Raw genomic sequence first — 24,520 nt, 5'->3', positions numbered from 1 at the left:
CGAAAGTCAGAAACAACTAAACAACATTGACTGCAACAGTGGACATTACGAAACAGTTATTAGTGAATACAATGCTTACCTCTTAGAGGTACTTAAGGTGTTGGGAAGATGTTTTTAAATGGACAAGCACTTGTAATGCAGTGTTGTTTTTGTCACGCTGGACGAAAACGAAAATGACGACGTCAGACCCCTTTTTTCCATGACGAAAAATGAGACTAAGACAAACGTCACCATAGCCCTGTAAAGACTAAAATGTGACGAAATTGTATACATTTTTGTCTGACGAGAACAAGACGAGACTAAATTGTGAGTGGGTGGACGATCAAAGTTTCAAAAAATGTGTTTTTTTTCCCGCCAAATATAACATGCGTGCAATGTCAATCAAGAGCTCAAACATCGGAACGGAGCCAGCTGTAGCTGTTGGTCCGAATGGTCACGCCCCCATCTTCAGTACACACGCACTAAAAGCCTCTCTCTCTCTCGCGTGCACACACAGAGACAAGTCTGGGCCTGTCTGCAGCGTACGAGACACACACCACGGCAGCAGCAGCGGTGTCATGAAAAGAGGGATGATTAAAGCATAGCTTTAGTCTATGTTAGGCCAGCCCTGTGATGGATTTTCTTTTTTGTATTAAGCCTAAAGTTTTGTGGTGGTGGTGGTGGTTACACCTCCCCCGTGGTGCAGAGACCGCTTCCTAGTGCTACATGCTAAAGCTAGAATGAATGAGGCTGCCAGGAGCCCCGCTAATGTTGGCTGGTTTAAACCAGTCCTTCTATTAATTTAGCATGTTATGAATAAAACCCCTGTCCATTTGTGGACGGGTGGCAAGTGAAATGCTTTGACCCATGTTTGTGGGACTGGGAAACACGGTTGTCTTCATTCCTGTTGCTGTTCCCTATCTAAGCAACACACGTGGATGCTTTAACCAATAACAGCAGCTAAAGCCAATATGTAGGACATGTGGTCATTCATATGGAAGTCAAGTGTGCTTTTATTTTTTGTTTACTCATATTTTATTGTGATACAATACTCAATATTGTGTGCCAGTGTGTTGTCTGCATCTGCAACAAAATAATAAAAGTAAAAGGTAGAGAAAGAAAAAGAGGGGAAAAAACTCACCTTTGAAAGTTAGATCAGTTTCTAATACCTGTATTCGCCTATTAAGTACATACGCACATCTTTTATTATTATTGACTAAAACCTTTGAGTTTTCGTCGACTAAAACTAGACTAAAACTATCAAGGATAGAAATGACTAAAATGTGACTAAAACGAAGAAGCATTTAGTCCAAAAGACTAAGACTAAAACTAAATCTAAAATGCCTGCCAAAAACAACACTGTTGTAATGTAATTAAAACAGGCAATTCTGACCTCAAGATTTGGCCGAACTTTCAGAAATAGACAAGAACAACACATGAAGAAGCACTGTTCCTTCTGTGGTCATCTCTGCATCACTTTTAAGTTTTTAAAAGAGGACTTATATGACAGCTTAAGAATAGGGCCTTGGTGGGGAGCAGGTAAGAACATACACCAAAGATGTGCTGATGTTTCTGATCTCAGAATCAACAAGAATGATGATGACTTGAAACCCGAGAACATGCTACTGAAAGAGTGTGAAAGAGTGTGACAGAGTTACAAATACAGCAGTATCTGGCTTAGGAGGGCACTATGTTATGGAAGACTCAGTTGCACCTGTTGAATTATGTGTCTCCAGAGAGTCTTTTGAAAAACTGAAGCACAGTCACTGATATATGGAGTCTGGGTGGCATAGCTGCACAGCTTGGTCATTGTCTTTGTAAAGGCACTAACAGTACCATCCAATTCAACTGTATAATGAAGTTGCTTGGTGTCCCTACTGCATGGTTGATGCTGCAAACAAATACACATTTTAATTGTATTTTATTCCTTTTAACATAAAAGCCATATGATCTCAAGAGGACCCAAGGATTCTTGAATTTGATCTAAAACAGCATATATCAACAACACAGTGCAGTGCAGTGGTTAGCACTGTCGCCTCTCAGCAAGAAGCTTCTGGGCTCAAGTGCAGGGTCGTTCTGCGTGGAATTTGCATGTTCTCCAGGTGCCTTTGTGGGTACTCTCCAGGTACTCCGGCTTCCTCCCACATGAATGGATGGACAACAACACAGGCCTTGAAGCATGGATCCAAAAGATGAAGACCAGAAAAACTGATGCAATAGAGTTTGAGTCTCTACTTGGTCTGTTATCTGACTGTCTCTCCAGAGTTGTTTCTGTGCTTGATTTCATGACCATCGGTGTGTCCCAAATGGCATACTTCCATACTGCACACTTAAAATTTTCAAATTGAGTATACTAAGCATACTATGTACTCAATCGCGCAGCAAGTTTCAAGGGTTCGGTGCTGTCCCAAATCGCATACTGCCGTGCGATGCACTCACCGGAAATGACGTGATGTGTTCTTCTTCTACAACGATTTGTGACAGTCTAGCACCGCATCAGCTTATTACTGCCACCTTTTGACTGCGCTTGTTTGTCGATTTTTGAAGCAGTAAAACAGCAAAATGAAAGGTTATCGCGCATTGTTACGCTATAGTAGGCGCCGACAGCGCAATGTCCTCCTTCTATTGGCTGGAGGTCAACAGTATGTATAGTTTATTTAAGTGATCTATTTAACAAAACATATTGGTGACAAGCCATTTTATTTCTTCAAACCCATGTCCACACAGAATTTCAAACTTGTCCCCGTTATTTAATGTAAAGATGACTCTATACAAGTCAGTGTCGACCAAATCTCACCACAGCTGTCCACCTCCATTTTTATCAATGAAATGAGTGCGGCGGGTGTCCACTGTTGCATAGGCTACTCAAAATCTTGACCAATTTGAGTACGTCATCCGGTTACTTTTGCATACTCAATTTTCGCATACTATCCATACTTTTTTCCATTTTGAGTTGAGTATACTCAAAATATTAAGTATGTAGTATGGAAGTATGCAATTTGGGACACACCAAATGTTTTGTTTTGTTGTTCTCTGTAAAATGTTTTTGAGGTTCTTTGAAAGTGCTTACCAAATAAAATATACAGTATTACTGAACGTAAGAAAATGACCGACTTTCTTTGAATCACTAAACTCATGATAAATCTTACTAATGCTGTATTCATGTGATGTTGGATGGTGCATCGTGTGTAACAATTAATTCACACACACACACACACTCACACACACACAAAGAAAAAAGGAAATTGATCTGAGGTAAACTATCTCCCAATTTTTTTGTACATGTGCAACTAGTGTTCATCTGGGAGCCAGCTTTGAGTGCAATAGTATTTTTTCTAAATTGTCAAACAGCAGCACTTTATTGGTCACATCCTTGGTGTTGGGGCTGCACAGTGGTGCAGTAGTTAGCACTGTGGCCTCACAGCAAGAAGGTTCCAGGTTCGAGTCCCAGCTCAGGCATGGGATCTTTCTGTGTGGAGTTTGCATGTTCTCCCCATGCCTGTGTGGGTTCTCTCTAGTACTCCGGCTTCCTCTCACCGTCCAAAGACATGCAATTTCGGGACGAGGCTGATTGATACTCTAAATTGACCACAGGTGTGAATGTGAGTGTGAATGGTTGTTCATCTCTATATGTTGGCCCTGCGATGGACTGGCGACCTGTCCAGGGTGTACCCCGCCTCTCGCCCGCTGATGCTGGGATAGGCTCCAGCCCCCCCGCGACCCTTACTAGTAAGGAATAAGCGGAAGATGACGATGGATGGATGGATCCTTGGTGTATGAATCTATCATGCAAGGTGCCCCTCAGCTTCACCTTTAAGCTTCAGCCTCAAGTGGTAAGAATAGGGGACCACACATTGTCAACACACATCCTGAACACAGATGCACCCCAGGGCTGTGTGCTCAGTTCGGCCCTCTTCACTCTCCTCACACACAACTGCACCCTGATCCATGCCTTCAATAACATTGTGAAATTTGAAGTTACCACTGCAGTGGATCTCATATCAGATAATAATGAAGCGTCATTACAGAGAGGAGATCCATCACCTTGTCCACTGATGCTAAGAGAACAACTTGGTCTTGAACACCAACAAGACTTAAGCGGTCATTGTTGTCTTTTATAATGAAGTTAGTTGAAAGGCATCTCATATTAATACCAGAATGTGCCTTGTGTGTTAATTTAAGGGGCACATGGAGTAAGAACATGAAAAGTGGGACTTGAAAATTGAGCTCCATCTACGTTTGTTCAATTTATCAATCACCTCAACCAACCACCTTGTGCAGACTTTCAAACTATATATAGAAGTCATCAGTACCGCTCAAAATGAATTAGCAGCAATACTGAAATTATACATATCATTGGTTTGCTGGATGCTGTGCTGTATACTCAGCATCACCTTTGATTCTGGGACAGATCCCCCGACTGCTCCTCAAACCCATACACTCAAACTCAAACCGACATTGAAGCTCATCTAACGTCTGACTCCCTGTTGCTCAAGCCTGATGGAGCCATCAGCTGGAAGCCAGCTAGAGAGCAGTTGTTCTCATGGTCTCATCTCCTCTGCAAAGCCTTGACACAGGGAGAGACAAACGATTTGGCCTCCCGCCCACAGTCACAGCCAGCTGGAAAGGCAACTAGGGGTTGGTGTCAGAAAGTGGGGTGGGGAGTGTGGGGGGTCACTCGGTGTAGATGTCTTTCAGTCAGTGAAAAAGACAAAAAAAAAAAAACAAGTTATATTTGAGAGCCAGTGTGTGTTCCAATATGGAAAATGACCGATACAAGCATAGGGGATCTATTTGCAGCCAAGTGGTTTGTTCCATGAATGTTAAGGGGGTTTGCTTTCAACAAGTGGGATGTATTTTACTGTATTCTTTGCATTTAGACAGCCTCTCTTTTGTCCTTCCCTGGAATAGATGTGTGTATGCAGTCAGCCAAGGTTGTTTGGCCAGCTTTGAATAGTACCACTGTCACAGTCAGACTCTAAGGCATTTGACACGGGGGCTATGACAAAGGGAAATGGGGTTGTGTGGTGAAATGGTTAATGTGAATCTTAATAGACACGGCAATGTCATTATCTCCAAATCCGCTGAGCCCTCTCGACCAGGGGTCGTGGTAGTGACGGCCACTTTACATCCTGAGCGTGTCGGGCCAAGAGACCAGGGGCATGACTGCCCATCCCATCTGAAGGATTTGTGTCCTCCTCCACCAAATTCAGTAAGCGGATGCAGGCTCATCAAGGTATTGAGAATTGAGGAATTTGTCTGGGAGACATGGCCAAAGTCAACGAGCTAGTTTTGCCTTTCAGCTGCCGGATGAGAATGAGGTCAAGGCACTGCGAGCCACCTGAACCCTCCTGCTTCCTTCAGTGAGACAGTCCTGAGCACAGAAAGGCTGCTTGCTTTTAAATGAGATAAATGCTGTCAGATTTACACACTGCCATGGTTTCAACCAACCCCTTATAATCCTTTCCCAGAAATAAATTGTCCCATTAAAATGAAATGTTGCCCATATAGTCTTAATAAATTGAAAACGCTTGTTTGAATCCTCTGTAATTTGGACGGAATCCCAAGCATGTAGCAAAGGCTGCAGCAAAATAAGATTATTTGCTGTGTATTATAATGTATGCAGCGGTTTTTAAGCGACCAAACAGTGTCAGTGAACCCCCTGATGAAATGTGTGCTTATTTATATGCAGTTATTCAGGTATGCAGTAAATTCCAATTACTTCTTAAGATTTCTATTTAGCATGAGGGGGAAATATGACAGGGAAGCTCTGTGTTTTGAGCAGCATTGTAAATCTTGTTAACTCTTTGCAGCATATAGTGAGAAATCTACATTCTTGTCAGGGAGAGAGGAGTGCATAAGATTTTTAACAACTAGCTGCTAGTCCTGTCTGTGCATTTTTGCAGTGATCTGAATGAAACTTTTTTTTAATCTGATCATTTCTATGCTGACTCCTTTTAGTTTTCTTCGTTTGATATTATCTGAAATTTGTATGGCTGCTAAATTTGACCATTTCATTTAAAAAAAACCTTGCAAATACATGTTTTTTGAAAAGGATAATGACAATAATGTAGGATATGCACCTCTGAAGGCACATTGAATCTTTGTACGCGGTAAAAGGAAGTATTGACCGCTTACAATTCAACCTATATGTATGTATATATGTATATATGTATGTATGTCTGTGTGTATATATATATATATATATATATATATATATATATATATATAAAGGTTTCCTATTATTAAAACCTAAATTAAGATAACCTAAATTATACAGGAATGATTCCTCACACTCCCTATAGAACTACAGATACAGCAAAGCCAAAACTTATATACCGTGTGTAATGGGAGTCTGAAGTATTGATTGTACCTGACAAGTGTGCTGAATGTTGAACGTGTACATTATATGGTATATACCACAAACCAGATTATTGTACTTGGATTGTTATTTTACTCCAGAGAAGTTAATAAATGGACACTGTTAATTCTTTTGTTTTTTGTAAGTTTTTTTTTTGGTAAATTTTCAAGAGTTTGATTGTATTTTGCACACAGTGTGAAACTCATGTTATTTCCCATCAGGCAGTCATACGTAGTTGTGATGTCAAGTGACCCAAATTCAATGTCAAAACAATATAATGCCAATATCATATTGACAATGAATGCTGTCAGCAGCTGAAAATGCTCCTCCTGACTGAAAGAGAATCAAACCAAGGATGTAATATATATATATATATATATATATATATATATATATATATATATATATATATATATATATATATATATATACTGTATATATATATATATATATATGGGGGGCTGGGAGCCTATGACAGCTGACATTGGGTGAGAGGTGGGGTTCACCCTGGATGGGTCACAGGGCCATCAGGAGCAATTAGGGGCTCAGTATCTTGTTCGAGGGAACTTCGACATGGACAGCGGGGAAATTGAGGATTGAACCAGCGACCCTTCGGTTGTTAGACGGCCATGCCGTCCCCCATTTCATAATTATGTAGAATAATTTGGGGTTGGTTTATATGCTGGGTTTGGGAACCTTCTTGGGGCCCTATAAAAAACTATGACTGGCCCTGGATTTTTAACAAAACGCCAACACACGAAAACTGAGCTCTGAATGAGGTTTGTGTCCTTGACTGTGTGGTAATGTGTTCAACTGTATTATGACTTACAATATGAGTGGGGCCAGATACCTCTATCCCCGCAGTGCTCAGTCCCCCGTGTTGGGCCCGCAGGGGCCCTAAATCCCCACTGCTCTTCCCTGCAGCCCCCCTATGACGTGCAGCATCCCGAGCTGAGCAGCGCTTTGCCTATGCATTAGCCATCCATTTCTCCTGGCTGACACCTCTCCAACATAAAACCGTAAGGCGGAGGTAAAATATCTCTCTCCTGGTGAAAATAAAGCTTTGTCTGCCTGCTGATCTATTGGATATAAAACTAGAGCCGCGGCTTTGATGCGGGCTTTACCTTATGCGCGCCTTTGCTTTTTGCACACACAAAAGCCCAAAGAAGATGGATCGAGCGGGATTGGCCAGGGTGCATCCAGCTCAGCAGCATCACTCACACCACTTCTCTTTTCTCCTTCTGTCCTCCTTCTCTCTCACGCAGACCTTTTTCCCTCAGACATTGTCGAGGACTGCGTTGTTTGTTATTGATCAGTGACTGTCGATAATTATGCAGGGATTGGCAGCTTAATCGGCTTTAAGAAAGTAACGCACATTCATATTAGGGAATAATCAAAGGATTATTCAGTCTTGTATGATTTTGCTCATTTTTTAACCCTTAGACCTCATTTAATTTTATTATTAGTATGATACACAGACATCTGTGATTCTTAATAATTTGCTGTGCGAGCATATACTTTAGGACGTCTCGTGGTCTCATTTCACTGGCCCACAGCTGCATCAGTTTCCTTTACGTTAAAATAAAGACTGTTCATTTCGATTGTTATTTTAAATAATCCGCAATATTTGGGATCCCATATAGTTTTATACAAAAGTAGATATTAAAAGACAGAGAAAACAGAGAAAAAAGTAATTTCTCAAATTATTTTCAGAATATTTTCATGCTTTCTTTTGAAATCAAGACCAGACATGATTGAGGTAATTCAGATTTCTACATTTTTTTTAGATGCTGTAAAAATTGAAGAATTTAAAATGTTTACCATCAAAACACTTTTAATGCATCACAAATTATTCTGTGTTTATTTTAGTTTGACACAATTCTTTTATTGCCTCATTAACATTCAGCATATCATTTTTAAGGTTGAATTTCTTGATTTAAAGAATCCCTCAAGGTTGTTCCACGGGGCCTCTTTGGTGCTCTAAAAAAAATGAAAGCACGAAGTCGTGGTTGTTTTTAAGAGCAATGTTTAATTTACCACAATTAAATGATAATTAAAGACAATTTCTATATAAACATAAACTCATGTAAAACAAGGTGTGTGTGTGTGTGTGTGTGTGTGTGTGTGTGTGTGTGTGTGTGTGTGTGTGTGTGTGTGTGTGTGTGTGTGTGTGTGTGTGTGTGTGTAAATATATCTATAATTCAGGTATCAGCAGCGGCCAGCTCTCCGTCTCTCACGCTTGCGGGCTTTTATGTCAGCGCGCAAAAATCCGCAGCGGCAGCTATCTGGCACTCTGCAGCCATGCACCTCGTCCCCTGAGCATTGGCCAGCGGGCGATAATATCTCAAAGGGAGTGGTTATCGCCACACATTATATTATAATCATTAGTGATCCTAGCCCTTTCACCCCCAACTGCAGAATAAGCGCGGAGGACCATTAATCTAAACTAGGGGAACTGCTTCCCAGCGCGTTTATGTAGATTCATTTCTCACTTTCAAGCATGTTTTATGTGAGAGAAGACTTTTAGTTTTGATTAGCGGGCATAGAGTTGGCCTTTGTTGAAGAATCCCAGATGGCTAAACTCTTTTAACCAATAATCAGAATTTTTTTTTAATCCACATTTGTAGCTGGAGACAATTAGTGACTTGTCCTTGTTTAAATAGATGGCTTATCTATCAAGATGAAAAATAGAATTAAGATATATGTACTGCCCATTTCATTATCATTATTATTATTATTTAACAATGCGCATGCATGCAGCATCAGTCTCTAATGAATATCGTCCTCCTGATTGAAGAGAATCAAAGGACGGAAATATTTTATTTTTATTATTTTATTTATATATATATATATATATATATATATATATATATATATATATATATATATATATATATATATATAAATAAAATAAATTTCCGTCCTTTGTTTATGTGGCGTAGGGGGCTGGAGCTCCCAGACGAGAGGCGTGAAGGTAGGAAGGTCGCACGGTATTACTCCCTGGACCGTTAGCTCGGCTCAGTATCTTGCTCAAGGATACTTCGACGTGGTCGAACCAGCGACCCTTCGGTTGCTAGACGGCCATTCTACCTCCGAGCCATGCCGCCGCACCCATTTATTATTATTATTATTATTATTATTATTATTATTATTATTATTATTATTATTATTATTATTATTATTATTATTATTACAGTACAAGGAGCATAAAGCCTCTCTTTCCCCGGATAGAATTCGCCCCCTAGAGGAGTTGCGGGGTCTCTGCGGTGCTGTGTGACGTTGATGGCGATCGCACGGTCTCATGCGCCGTTTTGGACCCCAGAGTCCCCCAAGTCACTGAATCATATGATCTCTTTGACAAACACAGAGGCAGTGATGATGGTCACTGGATTTGTGTGTGTGTGTGTGTGTGTGTGTGTGTGTGTGTGTGTGTGTGTGTGTGTGTGTGCGTGTGTGTGCGCGCGCGCGCGTGTGTGTGTGTGTGTGTGTGTGTGAGAGAGAGAGAGAGAGAGAGAGAGAGAGAGAGAGAGAGGTGGGGAGTGGGGGAGGACTGACTGACTGAGAGGGGACAGCTGTAGGGAGATGATCTATAAATCCCATTGGATTTCTCTGAGCGCGGGCCGGGGCCCGAGTTGGAAAGTCTGGAAAATGTTTGCGTAGAGTTGCTGCCGGCTCAATAATCCACGTCGAGTTCACATCGGCATATGTTTGGCTGCTGATCCAAGGGTGGGGGGTGACACAGCTCAGCCACCCGAATGTGGGACTCTGCGTGCTTTTTGTTGGCTGCTGCTGCTGATTTCATGTGAGTTACCACATTACAGACTGTGATTTCTTCCAAATCTGTCAGCCGGGGCCTTTTCTGCTGCGTGAGCAGCGCGCACCGTGATGGATGAACGGGCGGATGGGTAGAAGAAGGAGGGAGGGAGGGTCGAATTTCGGTCCTGGGAGTGCGCGATAATACGGTGAGAAATGATTGACAGACTGGACTGGGCAGGAAACTTCACACACCCCCTCCTCCAACATGCCATCCTCAACAAACACACACTCACTTTTAGAATATGACGCTAACCTCAGCATACGAAGTGCGCGCTTTTCCCCCGAACCAGAGCTGACACCTGCACATTTAATAGCCGCCTCCTTCAACAGCTATAAGAAGGTGTGTGAAAGATATAAAGCACCACAGTTTCGTCCAATTTCGTAATTATTAACAAACATGGATCCATTATGTGTCTGATTTTCGCTGTTTATTTATGGTTCCTAAGAACAAACATGCGTTGTTATTAGTTTGAGAACTGTGTTCTCTATTGTACGTCCAAGAAAATTATTAATTTTTAAACGAAAAACTTTAAAATGCATTTGGAAAATTGAAATGTTTCATTGCCCATTTAGGATTTTAGTTTCATTCGTTCACAATGTGTGCTTTTTGTTTTGCTTGTTTTGTTGTTTTTGTTGTTGTTTGCCACACTCTGACTTGGTATTTTTACCTTTTGTGGTTTCCAACAAAAAAGGTCCACAGCAGGATAAAAGAGCAAAATCAGTCTAGGAGAAGTGCGGCATTTTATTTCTAAATAACGCATTCAGAATGATCAATTTGCCTTCTCATGAATTATGAATACCAGCGCCTTTTTACAATATCCATTTTTTTTAAATGAAAGAAAACCCTGCAAAGGCAGCAAACTGCCAGAGCGGGGCAGCGGATCCGTACCCCACCTCTCCACCTCCTCTTCCTCCTCCCCAGTACACTCAGTTGATCAAAGCTCCAGGCGGGGAGGGAGATTTCTCTTTGTATAACCGAAGTCATGGCGTGTCCTCCCGGCTGCCTACCCGGCCTCACTACTCCGAGTTTAAGGTCATGCAGGCCTGGTTTACACAGCTTGAACATCGCGAGGAAGGAACATAAATATAACAGCAACCATCTCTCCTTTCCCTCCTCTAGCCTCGTCTCCGTACATTGTTGTGATGACATTGTGTCTCTAAACTGAGCCTGGAGGAGAGAAGGGAGACAAATAAACGTGTCATGATTAGAATTAATGATTGCATGCATCTTCACAGCCTCATTCATTATCTCAGATTAATTATCTCACAGTGTACCAGTTCACTTGTTTGCACTTCATAAACCCAAAATCTCCTGGGCTGCTTTACAACGCTCTGGCCCTGATACAAGAATACCCGATTTCTCCACTGTAAAGCGGGGCCTAAAGGGGCCACGAAACCAAATAAAAGGAAATGCATAGAAAAAAATCTTAAAGAAAGCCTCCAGCTTTATCTCAAATAATTTAGAGATTAGAAATGAACAAAAAGGGATGCCTAAAGTTTTGTTCTCAATTTGAGCACATATATAGCTCAATTCTCAATTCCCAACTTCTGCCTGCATCACAGTAAAAAGTGGGAGAATAAAATCTATTGCTATGAAGGGATTACAGTGGTAAGGTTGGAATCTTTTTTGCATTAAATAGTGCCTTTTCCTGGAGGGGAGTTGAGATATTTTAAGCCTATAGCTTGTATTTTGATTTTCCTCTGTTCGTGGATTAATCTGCCTCAGTGTGCTGGCTTTCCCCCCTTCTTTGGCTTATTCTAAATCAGGCGGAGATTATCCCCACTGACAGACTATCAAGGCATCTTCTACACATGGAAATAACAACAACTTTTGTTGTTTACATGCTGCATGTACAAGTTTTGGGTAGCGGAGAGGCTTCCAGATTGCAGGATTCCAAGGCTTCATTTCAGTGTTTTCTACAGATTTTGTTGCAGTAAAGGGAATGTAAAGTGAAGTTAAAAAGCAACAAGATAATTCCATTGCCCAATTTCCTTTCGATGCAGAAAGATGGACCTCCCAGTTGTCATGAAGCTCAGTGAGCCTTTCTCCAGGTCTCTGTGATGGAAACTCAGACGCATCTTACACAGAAAATGGGGAGACAGGAGATTTAAAAATGAAAGTGAAACGGGTGAAGCCGGCTGAAAAACACTAAACAGCTCGTGGACGTTTGAAGGCTATGTCTTCTTTCTTCGGCCCAATAGTACCTCCCGTTGAGGGGGTGCTCCCCAGGCGCCAGGAGGCAGCTGGACGGGGACGAACGGCCGTTTTGCATGAGAAGCAGCCCATATGCAGGAGGTGCTGGAGGGCGACTGGTGGAGGATACGCATGTCTCTGGGTCGCCTTTCAGCTGAAAAGTACATTAAATGTGCAGCTTGTGAGCTTGACTCAATTTTTAGTCAAGCAAAAGCACATTCCAGTTCAGTATATTGTTTTTAGAGAAAGTATCATATGTCTTTAATTCACTCTCCCGTTTCATTTGTGGTCTCACGGGACAGTTTTGCCAACAAATGATAAATTACTCCAAACTCTGTCCAGGTGAATGCAAATATTGTTTAAATAATGGAACGAAACTAATAAACATTTTATTTGAGCAAAAACAGAACATACTACTGAAGAATCGGGCTTGTGAATTATTAATAAATAACAAAGGCTTCAACTGTATCCGAGGTAGGACAGGATAGTAATCCAGCGGGTTGTTCGACTCTTGGTGTTATTTACTGAAGCGGGGCTTGAAGTGGATTGGACCTCCCCTAATGAATCGTCCGAGGTGTCAGGGCCCCGAGCCTCTGACAAGCTGATCTGCACCAGCTGTCAACTTTAGAGCCTTTCTGTCTTTCACTTCCACGCCACCGGCACGCAAAAGACACAACTGATGAACCACTACACTCACTAAAGTAAATAAGCAGTATTTCCCAGGACGCGGGGAGAAATAACCTAAGTACTGGAAACAGCACGGCCAGATTTCACCCATCATTGGCATCATCAAGTGCAAAATAAGCCATTAAATATTTTAAAGTACAGTTTGATGACAGCATTACTTAACAGCTTCTAACAATGACAGAAAAAACACAAAACAAAACAAAAAACTTCTAACTGAGTTTTGATGTTCTGGCGCAGTCTAACTTCCAAGGCCTAAATATATACACAGGAAGCTCATGCAACATGCGCCTGGAGCTGCTTCCCCCTGTAGACGCCGCTGTATCTACCTGCCACCGCAGATCCCTCCATCATGTCCCCTCATGTCCCCTCATGCCCGGGAGACACTTTGCAGCAGAAAAGAGGCATGTGTCCCTGCGCGCTGACAACCCTCCGCCGCGGCTGCTTCCTTCCTCCCTTCCTTCACATACACTCACTATGACAGTTTGCAGGGAAATTCTTGACGATTGGTGTCTTGAGTGTGTGGCATAAATAGAAGGCAGAGCCCTCGCTGGGTTATGATGGGGCGGCTTGATGGTCGCTAGTATGGCAGCACGCTGATTGGTGATGCCTTGGTCTGACGTCAGGAGGCTGGGAATAAGGCTGGGCTGGAGCTTTAGGAGCAAGACAGTGTACTGGAGACCCAGCGCATCCCAGCGTACACGCGGTTCTGGAGTCTGGGGGCATCCCAGCATCCACATTGACTACCAGTGGACCAGCCAGCACATCCCAGCATCCCCCGCAACGCACGTTGTATATCCAGGAGCACCCGATAGAACGGCAGGGAGAGAAAACTCTTTTTTGTGTGTGTTTTTTTGTTTCCCGTCGGGGTTTGAACTGTGGATACGCTGCCATGTCAATGTACACCGAATTATTTATAGACGTGCGTGTCTTATGTGAAAGCTCTGCCGTAAAAGCTTTTTATTAGCCTGAGCCTCCTCTTAGCAGTGACTGGGACAACACTCCTCTCTGCCGATGCGCCACCTCCAAGAGCGCCGGGATAACCAGCCTGGCTCCGGTCTTCTAGACTGAGATTGTGCTCCGGACCATTGAAGGACTGATTTATTTTATTTCGTCCACGTTGATTTCTCACCAGCATTAGAGGACGTAGTTTCCATCCTTGCGTGTTTGTATTTTGGATGCTGAGCCGGGGAGAAATCCGTGGTGACACCTGATCAACTGGCTTCTCTGCGCACATTGACCCGGGAGCTTCACGCGAATATCAGGGACAAGGAGAACTGATAACTCGGTCAATGCTTGGCCTGAGCTGTTGACTTTGTTTCCGTTTGAGCTTCAATTGTTGGGTTGTAGCCCAGCCAGCCTGAGCCATGGTCCACTGCGCCGGCTGCGAGAGGCCTATCCTGGACCGCTTCCTCCTCAACGTGCTGGACAGAGCCTGGCACGTCAAGTGCGTGCAGTGCTGCGAGTGTAAATGTAATCTGACAGAGAAATGTTTCTCTCGAGAGGGAAGACTGTACTGCAAAAACGATTTCTTTAGGTAAGCACGGAGAAGGGAAAAACACAACTCTTCAACAGTTTCATTTTTGGCGATGAACAGATGGTCACCGGGTAAAATTGAAGTTCAGTGGAATATTTTTTGCCAAATAGTATTTATCCTTTTACTTCCATTGTAGTCTAAAGCGGATTTCGTAAAGTTATGAATTATTCTAACTGTTTTGCTTTCATTTAATCACTAAAAAGCAGCAGTTTATTGGCAACTATTTCACAACTAAACACTTAGTACGGACCGTTTGAATACATCCGTAAAATTTGTAACATTTAGGAGGATTCTTTAAAAGAAGGCGTGACTGCAATATAAGACTTCAAGCGTTAAGGATGAACACAGGGTCCATCTTATTTATTTTTTCCCCATGATGACTAAAACGAAGGGAACCTGTCCTTGCCTCCAGGCCTGACTGGCAATGCAGGGCGATAAGCTTTGATTAGGACGGAGTAATTAAAAGCTTGTTAATTTGGATTCTTATGCAAAACAACAACAGGAGAGGGGCAGCTACATTAAACGCGTGTGCATCGGCTCTCAGCAGGGAGGGGGCGGTTTGTTAGGAAATTGAGGAAATCACACTCGGGGTGTTTTTCTTTCTCTTCTTCTTCCCCCCCTTTTACAGTGAGCAGGCTATCTAGGGAACGCTCAGATCAACCCCCGGCCAGAGGAGCGCAGGCCGGTGTGTTTGCTCAGTTCCACTGAGGAGGACGTGATAAGTGGATTTGAATAGTAAACTAGTTGAAAAGATCAAGTCCACAGACAATGCATTCACAGACGTGCAGTCAACAGGCAGTGCATACCGTTCAATACACATTGTTGAGCGCTGAACTTAATGGCAGCTCTCTCATTTGTTTCCCAATCAGCCGGCGAAGAAGAACTTGAATATTTCCTGGCCGGCTTTTGACACACAAATAATTAAAAACAAGTCACATGCGCGTCTTTTATTTAATGTTAAAATGTTTGTGAAACTGCTTGTGAAGACAGAGAATACTTAATCCAACTAAAGTAATATGCGCATCCTTTTGGAAAAAAATCCCAGTGTTGCCTAATATGTTCTCAAATATTGTTGCTAGTATTAAGGGTCAGTCAAGGAATATGTTAGAGTAGTTTGAGAATATTTCACTACAAATGTAGCATTTAACATATTTTTTTATTCATGATTAATGTGTATCTAAATATTCCAAATGCGTAATTTTCATTGTTTTTTTTGGTTATTGTTTTAAATCCGACAACATGTGTTTTCAAGCTCTTGGAATTTGTAGAAGTCCAGTATTTGTAAATAATGTTGGTCTGTTTCTTACTATCAAAATAAATTTGTTCATTTACTCTATTCCCCTTTTGTCGGCAGAATGTGCTGAGGTTTGATTTCATAATCTAAACTTTATTACGGTGATAACGGCAGCTTTTTCTCCTCCTGCAGGCGGTTCGGCACTAAGTGTGGCGGTTGTTCGCAGGGCATCTCTCCAAACGACTTAGTCCGGAGGGCCCGCAGCAAAGTGTTTCACCTCAACTGCTTCACCTGCATGATGTGCAATAAGCAGCTCTCTACCGGCGAGGAGCTTTACATCATAGACGAGAACAAATTCGTTTGCAAAGACGATTACCTAAGCAACACCAATGTCAAAGACACCAACCTCCTCTCAGGTATGCAGTCCTTTTTGCTTCGGTGTGTCTATATGCGTGTGTTTATGCGGGTGTTTGTGTGTGTGTGTGTGTGTGTGTGTGTGTGTGTGTGTGTGTGTGTGTGTGTGTGTGTCTGTGTGAATCCGAGGCGGGATAAATTGTGATGGATGATGTGTTCAGCCCCGCAGTGGCTTCATCATTTCCACGAGCAGGACTTAGACGTATTCAACAAAACACACTCTATGCCCTTATGGAGGGATTCTTAGTATTTTCCTTACCCTATTTCAGACGATGATGTTCATATTGGGATGAATTTTAAAATGAATTCAATTATCCTGAAATATATATTGTTTCTTTGTTTGTAATGTGTAGCCAATTATTTTTTTAAGTCTCAACGAAAAAGAGGGAAAAAGAAAATAATTAACATTTTATTTTAAGATAATGAAAGATGTATTCGTGGCTACATGAAATTGTCTTCTTTTGTACAATCATAAAGAAACGTTTTGTGAAAAAACAATTACGATGATGGTGATTTATATTCATATTTACATTCATATTATATAATTATTTATATGTGGCACAAGATTGAGGTCATAGTTCATCCACCTATTCATTCGCCAACTGACCACTACATCACCGCTGACACGCCGCTGTGATAAACACTATTTTGTCCTGTTGGTTGTTGATCAATCTCTGAAACAATCGTGTTGCATGGCTTTTCTAATGTTTCCCTCCCATTTCTTTCAGTAACGGCGTGTAGCGACCCGAGTTTATCACCGGACTCTCAAGACCAGCTTCAAGACGACGTGGTCCTCAAGGACACGGAAATAGCCGCCCTATCCGACAAGGAAACGGTTAATAATGAGAACGACGACCAGAATCTGGGCGGCAAGCGACGCGGTCCGCGCACCACCATCAAAGCCAAGCAGCTGGAGACGCTGAAGGCAGCGTTCGCTGCGACCCCCAAACCCACCAGGCACATCAGGGAGCAGCTGGCCCAGGAGACGGGCCTTAACATGAGGGTCATCCAGGTAAAGAACATCAACATCCCATTCTTTCATTTAATTACCAAAAAATAGTGAGGTGTTAAAAGATAGTGTGAGTTTTTCAAAGATGGGTTGACGTTCCCCCCCTCAGATTTCAGCACTGAAATTGAAGTTAAATAGATAATAAAAACAACAACAACAACAACAACAACAAAAAACTGCCGATCTGAAATGATATTGAACTAAAATAACAAAAAAACTGGACACGCACAACTGGGGAAGGTGGACCCGCCTTTCCACCTTATGAGGTGTTACGCACCCATTAAAATGTGTGACGTAACAGCTTATATTTTATGGAGAAATGTCCCTGCCAAGACGCCAGACTGCCATGACCACGCAGGCCTTATCCCATCAGCGAGGAACCCTCCCCCCCCCCCCCCAAAAAAAAACCCACACTCACTCACACACACACATACACACACATGCACACACACAACAACTCCCTCCCCCTCTCACATCCTTCATCCCTCTTTAAATGAGGCCTCTTCCCCTCAAACTGCGCGGTCACATTGAATTCATTAAGCCAGAGATTGGCCGGGTGACGAGCTTGATTTGGAAACGGGTAATTTATATGGGTATTTTTGATTCTTGGCGCTCGTCATGGGGCAAAGTCGCCAACTGGCGCCGGGCTGCTGCAAGCGCTGGGAGTTCTGGCACAGAGTTGCCATCACGTTTTGCGACCACATTTAGCCATGCTGTGAGCTTTTCCAGCCAAGTGGAAAGGCAGAAATCTGTTTCAAGGGTCCTCAGATTGTCTACACAGAACTCTGAATTACACCAGGATCACCTGAAGTTAAACAAGGAGCAATGCAGACAGTTAACAAATTCTTCTGATCATTACTGTTAGTTTTATCATTATTGACGGTGTTGTAAATTATATTCGTGCACTAAAATACCATCGAATGGGGGGGGGGGGGCATCCTTCCCCCAGATATAATAAGAAGAGAACTTACTGGAAGTTATTGTTATTATTTCTATATTTCTATTTTTTTCAGACAAAGATGTTTTTTTTATTATGTTTACAATTTCCCGGGGATGAACATAAGTCAAAAGCTTTTCCATCGCAGATAAATGGCGATAAAGTGAGAATATACGGATATATATTATGTATGAGCATGAGGGGAAAAGGGAAGAGCGTAATTAAAGGAAGCCGGCCTATAGATTAGGTAACGATAACCTGCGAGAGGCCGGTAATATATTGGTAACAACCCTCCTATTAAGTATTAATTGGAGATTTTAAGCCCCCGCTGCTGTAGCATTCAGACGGAGTAAATGGAGGGTTAAAAGATCATTAGGGAGGTTAGATCTGGCTCCTGTGACGATAATTAGGCGCAGTCTTCACTAGCGCAGAGCCTTGCGGATTTAACGCACCAGCTCATCGTGCATATAGCGCCCAACACACCCAGGGAGAAGGGTTATTTACTCTGATGAGAGGCAAATGCCATGATCCCAAGATGAATATGACACTAATTACACGTTCTCTTTATGGGCTCAACCTAAACTGGATTTTTTTCCCCCCACATTTTAATACTTCGACTACTACTACTACAAATACTACTAGTTTACACTAGTACGACTACGACTACTACTTTTAATAATAATAATAATAATAATAATAATAATAATAATAATAATAATAATAACAAAAATTCAGCTTGACGTTTTGTGTTTGATGTAACCGAACATTTCCGTCAGCACAAACAATCTATCTAAGCATTTCCACATCATTTCCTTTCCTCTCCCATCTCCCGCAGAGAATATTGATCGTGCAATCAAAATGGCGTCAGTAGCCAATCGCATGTGATTGCCAAATGACTTGAAATGAGCTGCATTTGTTTATTTGTATGTCTAGGTCTGGTTCCAGAACCGCCGTTCCAAAGAAAGGCGTATGAAGCAGCTGAGCGCGCTGGGCGCACGGAGGCACGCGTTTTTCCGGAGCCCAAGGCGGATGAGAACGCTGGTGGACCGGCTGGAGCCCGGGGAACTCATCCCTAACGGGCCCTTTTCTTATTATGGAGGTAACTGTACTATTTAGTTAATATTGCTTGAACAAAGTGAGTCCTATAATTTTATTTTTTTCAAAAAGGGTTACTTTTTTAAAAAGTCAACCCATTCTAAAAGGCCCCTGTCAATCTGTTTTGCACTTTTTCTGTAAAATTGTTCCAAACATATTGTGTAACATAATTTGTTATAGCTGATACTTTCCCCCATTATAGTGTTGTTTTATACAATTTAAGATATTTTTCTGCATTTTCCAGCCCTTTTTGGAAATAGACTTCATTTATACATTCTTACTGAAATCTCACCAGCTAGATTTTCAGTAATCTTTTTGTAGGCCAGTAAATATCTGCCTTTGCTTTATCTATTTTTTTTTTGGAGGGGGGGGGGCAATTTGTACACAAAGACTTAACACTGAAATGAACAAATGCGTGTGAAAGAGCACTTCATGTTCTCAATTAACGTCATGGCAGTTTTCTTTTAGTGATATAATTCTTTTAGTTATAAGATGAATATAAATTTTCTATTTTGGTAGGTTACCTTGTCCACATCTGACTGATTTTACTTTGTACTCTGCTTTGAAATATCTGATCATTTTCAGAGAATTTCATTTGTGCTCAGGTCTTTGTCCTTTCTGCTGAAGCAAAAAAAAATCTAATAATATTCTGCTGATTTTAAAGAAAAAGTTTTCAGTATGTAGAAATGCTGATGAAATGGACCCCATTTTAATTAATTTTGTGGCCACCTTGTTCTCCCCACCCAAATACAGTTTTGATTTAAGTGTAACCTGCTCTGTGACTAATGTGGCACGGCATGGGTCTCTCCTTCTCTAATATAAATCGGGGCTATGTATATTCAATGAATTTCTCCATGTCTCGAGAATTATTTCTGCACACCAATTGTTCTCAGAGCTAACATTCTTCTTCTCTTGGATCTGCAGATTATCAAAGTGAGTACTATGGCCCAGGAGGGAACTACGACTTCTTCCCTCAAGGACCTCCATCATCGCAGGCCCAAACCCCAGTCGATCTCCCCTTTGTGCCCTCCTCAGGCCCAACAGGCACCCCACTTGGGGGTATGGACCACCCTCTGCCGGGTCATCACCCCTCCAGTGAAGTGCAACGCTTCTCTGATATCATGTCCCACCACCCGGGGGACTCTCCTAGCCCAGAGCCCGGCATCCCGGGGCCTCTGCACAGCATCTCTTCTGAGGTGTTTGGCCCAAGCCCGCCCTTTACCTCACTGTCTCTGAATGGCAGCGGATACAACAACCACCTGTCCCATCCACCCTCGGAAATGAACGAAGGCACAGTGTGGTAGCTTTTTGAAGAGCGGACTCTGCTGTCAAGAGATTGGGTAACATTGGGTAGTGTTACGGGGACTGGATCGAGAAAAGGACATGGATATCTTCAGGGTTAGGGCAACACCATTGAATCATTTTTTTGTAATTTCATGTTTATTTATTCATTTGTCCATTTGATTTGTTAATCTATTGTGAGGAAAGTGTACCTGGCATAAAATATGCTCAAATCATTTTCTTCAGTACTGTTTTTGAGTGTTTAAAATGCTTAGTTTGCCCTCACCTTGAATCAAAGACTGGACTTAAAGACTTTTTTTTTTATTTCATTTTTTCATTTAATTTAATTTTTCTTTTAAAACAGGCAAGACTGCGAAACTGCCACCCTTTACCCTTCTTTCTTTGTGCCCCTAGGGCAACCTGTAACCCCTCCTGACTCCTGTCAGTGGCCTGGCATAGCGACCAAACCCCCTGTACACTCACCAGTGGGATGAAAAACAACCCTTTCGAAATCTCCTATAGTATGCCCAGAACATGAAAAAACATCATTAGCTACTGTCAAATACATCAATAGCTTTAAAGAGAATGAATAAAGTGGCTGAGGTTTGGTTGTGTGCTGGCCTGGGACTGTAGGATGGCTGAGCGGCGTTCAGACTATGTTGGAGGCATTAGACGTGTCCCTTGTATTTATTCAGAAGCTCCTCAGACCTCTTTGCCTCTCAAGGCTCTGCCATATTGACACTTAACCTTTTTGACACTATGTTTCTGAAAGCCAGAGGAAATGACAGTTTCCTCCATCTGGACTGTTTTGTTTTGTTTTTTTCTTTTATTGGTTTCAGAATTTCCACCAAATCTGAAGAAGGTCGCCTTCAAAAGGCAAACAGTAAATACCCTCTATGGATTGCAAACCCTTTATTTAAAATGGAAGTGAACTTGAAATATTGAAATGAAGTCTACCTTCTAAAAATCTTCTACTGGGGTTCTAAATGGGACTTAGAACAGTCAACTGTTTACGTAAACTATTTAATTCAGGAGTCCAGAAGACCATGTTTTAGAACCCCTCCCTCCATATAAAAATGTTCAAAGCAACCAACCAAACTTTTGTATTGATTTCCTTTATATTGTATGGAGATAAAAACACATTTGCTGGGGTTGTGGTTCACTGTGCTAGTTTGTACAATATGTTGTTTACAAAAGGTTTAAAATGAATTAAAACATGAGTAGTTGCCAAATAAAAAAATAGCACAAATACTGTTAAAGTGCTTTGCACCGTCATCTGCAGAATATGTTAAGACGAATTGTAAGTGTTAAAATGAGTAATTTCTTTCTGAATTTTCTAGTCTGGCAACACATTCATAAAATTGTTAATATAACATACTAGACAGGTTTTTATTTTTGTGTCTTCAAATGAGAAAAAATCCAAACTATTAAAAATTGATGGTCAAATATGCAGCTAGTAGCTGCTACATCTCTGAGCATCAAGCCCCCATGGTCTGTCTTGTTCCAATAAACCTAAGCTAATGTGACCTCCACTGCATATTAGACCATTCACTGTATAATTACAACATGTTAAAATGTGTTTCTAATAAAATTAGAAAATATACTCTAACACATTTTCTTTGGAGCAACGATCTTACAGTATATATTATATTGTATCATGTATCTCAGTACAACTGTAGATCACAGCAGTACATATCAGACTGTGCAGACATGTTTTTAAACTTTTTTTTCATTCTGATTGACGAGATTAAAAAACACTGAGTTAAAATAAAAGGCAGTTGGAGGAAGGCACAAAAAGCAAACAACACAAAAATGGACACAGAATGTTGATGCTTTTCAGTTTGTGTTTTCTGGTGCCCATCTTTAAAAAAAAAAAAAAATCTGCTAGCTTGAACAAGAGTCCACACACCAAAAGAATAAGTCTGTAAACAACAAAATAACTTTATCAGCTGTGGGGGAATTTAGCCTGCTGTGTCCAACACAAGGGGGAGTGAATTCACAACTTTTGCTGCTGCAGCTTCTACCCACATCCACTGAAGCTCCAGTCTCGGTTTCTCCTGTTCACTTATTCAAGGTCATCGACTAATCATAAGCAGTTAGTTGTGCAACTGTGAAGGACAATGGTGAAATTGCCATGACCGTAGCTCTTCAGCTTGTTATGTTTTTATTATCATGGTCCCACATTATTATTCACTGCAACATATTGTTCTTGTGGTGTGGTCTGGCGACTATTCGACTAACCTAGTTGTATGAATGCAGCAGTTATAACAATCAAGAAGCTGAGGTACGATCTTCTGCAGGAAGAATGAAAAAATGTTCATAGTGCAGGGAAACAAGTCGGGCAGACCGTTGTAGGGTAGTGGCATGAAGCCAGAAGAACCTTTATCTCCCTAACCCTGTGTGTGCAGTTAGGACCGTGTGCAATCCCAGTTTTCTCCCTTGCCTCCAGACTATAATCCACCATGAATTAATCATGGTCTTGAGAGTTAACCAAGCTTGGGGAGGTCGGGTGGAGGGTCTGTGGAAGGATATAGGTCTCTACTGAGCCCCTGGACTTAGCCCCCCCCTGTGGTAACACCATGAACCGTGCAGGCTGACTGCCCTCAGGGCCATGGGTCTTTAAATTCAAATCTCCTATTGATCGCTCATCAGCTGTTGGTGCAAACTGACCTTGTAGTCTAATGCTGGAAAAATAAAACAAGTCTTAACAGCACTGAATGGCTTTTAAATGACACTTTAAATCTCTGAGTCAGGATGTTTGACTTACCCACACACCCACTGGGATCCAAAATAAGTGCACTGTATGTGCATGTCCTTTTGATTATGTGGGTGACAGAAGGATAAACACTTAGAAGAAGGAGGTGGAGGGTTGAAAATGGTTTACTTTAGGGTAAAACAGGGGCCAAAACATTGAGCCAATAGAAAGATCAGGCTCAGCAGGGAAACATTGAGGTATCAGCATTCAAACTGAGAATTATTTTTTTTTTGGGGGGGGGGGGGCATCTCCATATAAGATCCTTTTGGCTGCTGGTTTTAAATGCAGAGTGGCTCAGCTGGAAGCGCACCCTCTCCTTAAAGTGAATGTAGTGTTAAGCACACAGACACATGGCACGAGTCCATGTTTCTAGTCTAACAAATGCCACATGTTGGGGAAGCCAATTTCTTCACCAAGAATGAGAGAATGCTGTTAATCAATGAAGCTGGCTGGTTGACCACTGAGTCCCAGTTCCCAGCATGGCTCAAATATTAGCGAGTGGCTGATACACAGTTGTGTAGCAGTCTGATAAGCTGACCTCTGCTGACGAGCTGTTTGTTTTGCCACCTCACAACTCTGTATACTTGTCTTTTTTGACAACTGAAGAAGGAGGGAGATTTTTCACTTATAAGTCAATTTCTTTTGCTACTTCAATAACATTTCATGGCATTTAACTAAACTTTTATTTACCCCAAAAGAAAAAGCCCTCACTGACATTAAAAAAAACCTACTCAACACAGGCAATAATGCAATTTTTAGGGCTCCAGACATGATTGCATATATACATGAAAACAAATCAATAAATTACAGAATCATGAAATGTCAAAGATATTTTTATCTATCTATCTATCTATCTATCTATCTATCTATCTATCTATCTATCTATCTATCTATCTATCTATCTATCTATCTATCTATCTATCTGTCTATCTGTCTATCTATCTATCTATTTATCAAGACAACATTTTACATGTCAAACAGGGGTGAACAAAATACTCAAAGCATTTACAGACTTCCCTGCTTACAAATAATTTTAAAATAACTCTAAAAGAATCCAAACTGGCCACTCTTGATCCTATAAACAATAAAGTAGTGTCATCAAAGCTGTTTTCTACATGTTTTGCACAAAAAGGAATACATTGGGTAGTTTGTTGTTTTTGCTTGATAGAAGAAATTAACCCACATCAACTTAAGCCAGTGTAGGTGAAGAGGCCAAGAACAAAT

General features: G+C 41.6%; 1 protein-coding gene across 3 annotated transcripts in view; it reads left to right on the top strand.

Annotated features, from left to right (window-relative positions):
* Window positions 1–22,067, top strand: part of lhx1a (LIM homeobox 1a) — a 64,434-nt gene extending 42,367 nt beyond the window's left edge. For 2 of the 3 annotated variants that reach the window (XM_086216167.1, XM_086216166.1), the window contains exons 2-5: window positions 15,998–16,221; window positions 16,948–17,231; window positions 19,099–19,264; window positions 20,185–22,067. In XM_086216167.1, the coding sequence (XP_086072293.1) occupies window positions 15,998–16,221; window positions 16,948–17,231; window positions 19,099–19,264; window positions 20,185–20,564 (1,054 nt within the window). In that variant the 3' untranslated portion in view covers window positions 20,565–22,067. Of the gene's footprint in view, window positions 1–13,716; window positions 14,572–15,997; window positions 16,222–16,947; window positions 17,232–19,098; window positions 19,265–20,184 lie in introns of those variants that run through there. The other variant, XM_086216165.1, reaches the window with a different exon arrangement.
* Window positions 22,068–24,520: the final 2,453 nt, after the last annotated feature.

The sequence above is a fragment of the Aulostomus chinensis genome, chromosome 10, assembly GCF_037954235.1.
Source record: "Aulostomus chinensis isolate RoL2024-O1b breed Wild chromosome 10, RoL_Achi_v1.0, whole genome shotgun sequence".
In the NCBI taxonomy this organism is placed as follows: Eukaryota; Metazoa; Chordata; class Actinopteri; order Syngnathiformes; family Aulostomidae; genus Aulostomus; species Aulostomus chinensis.
The sequence above is the reverse complement of the archived record's forward strand: the minus strand, read 5'-3'. Positions and strand labels throughout refer to the sequence as shown.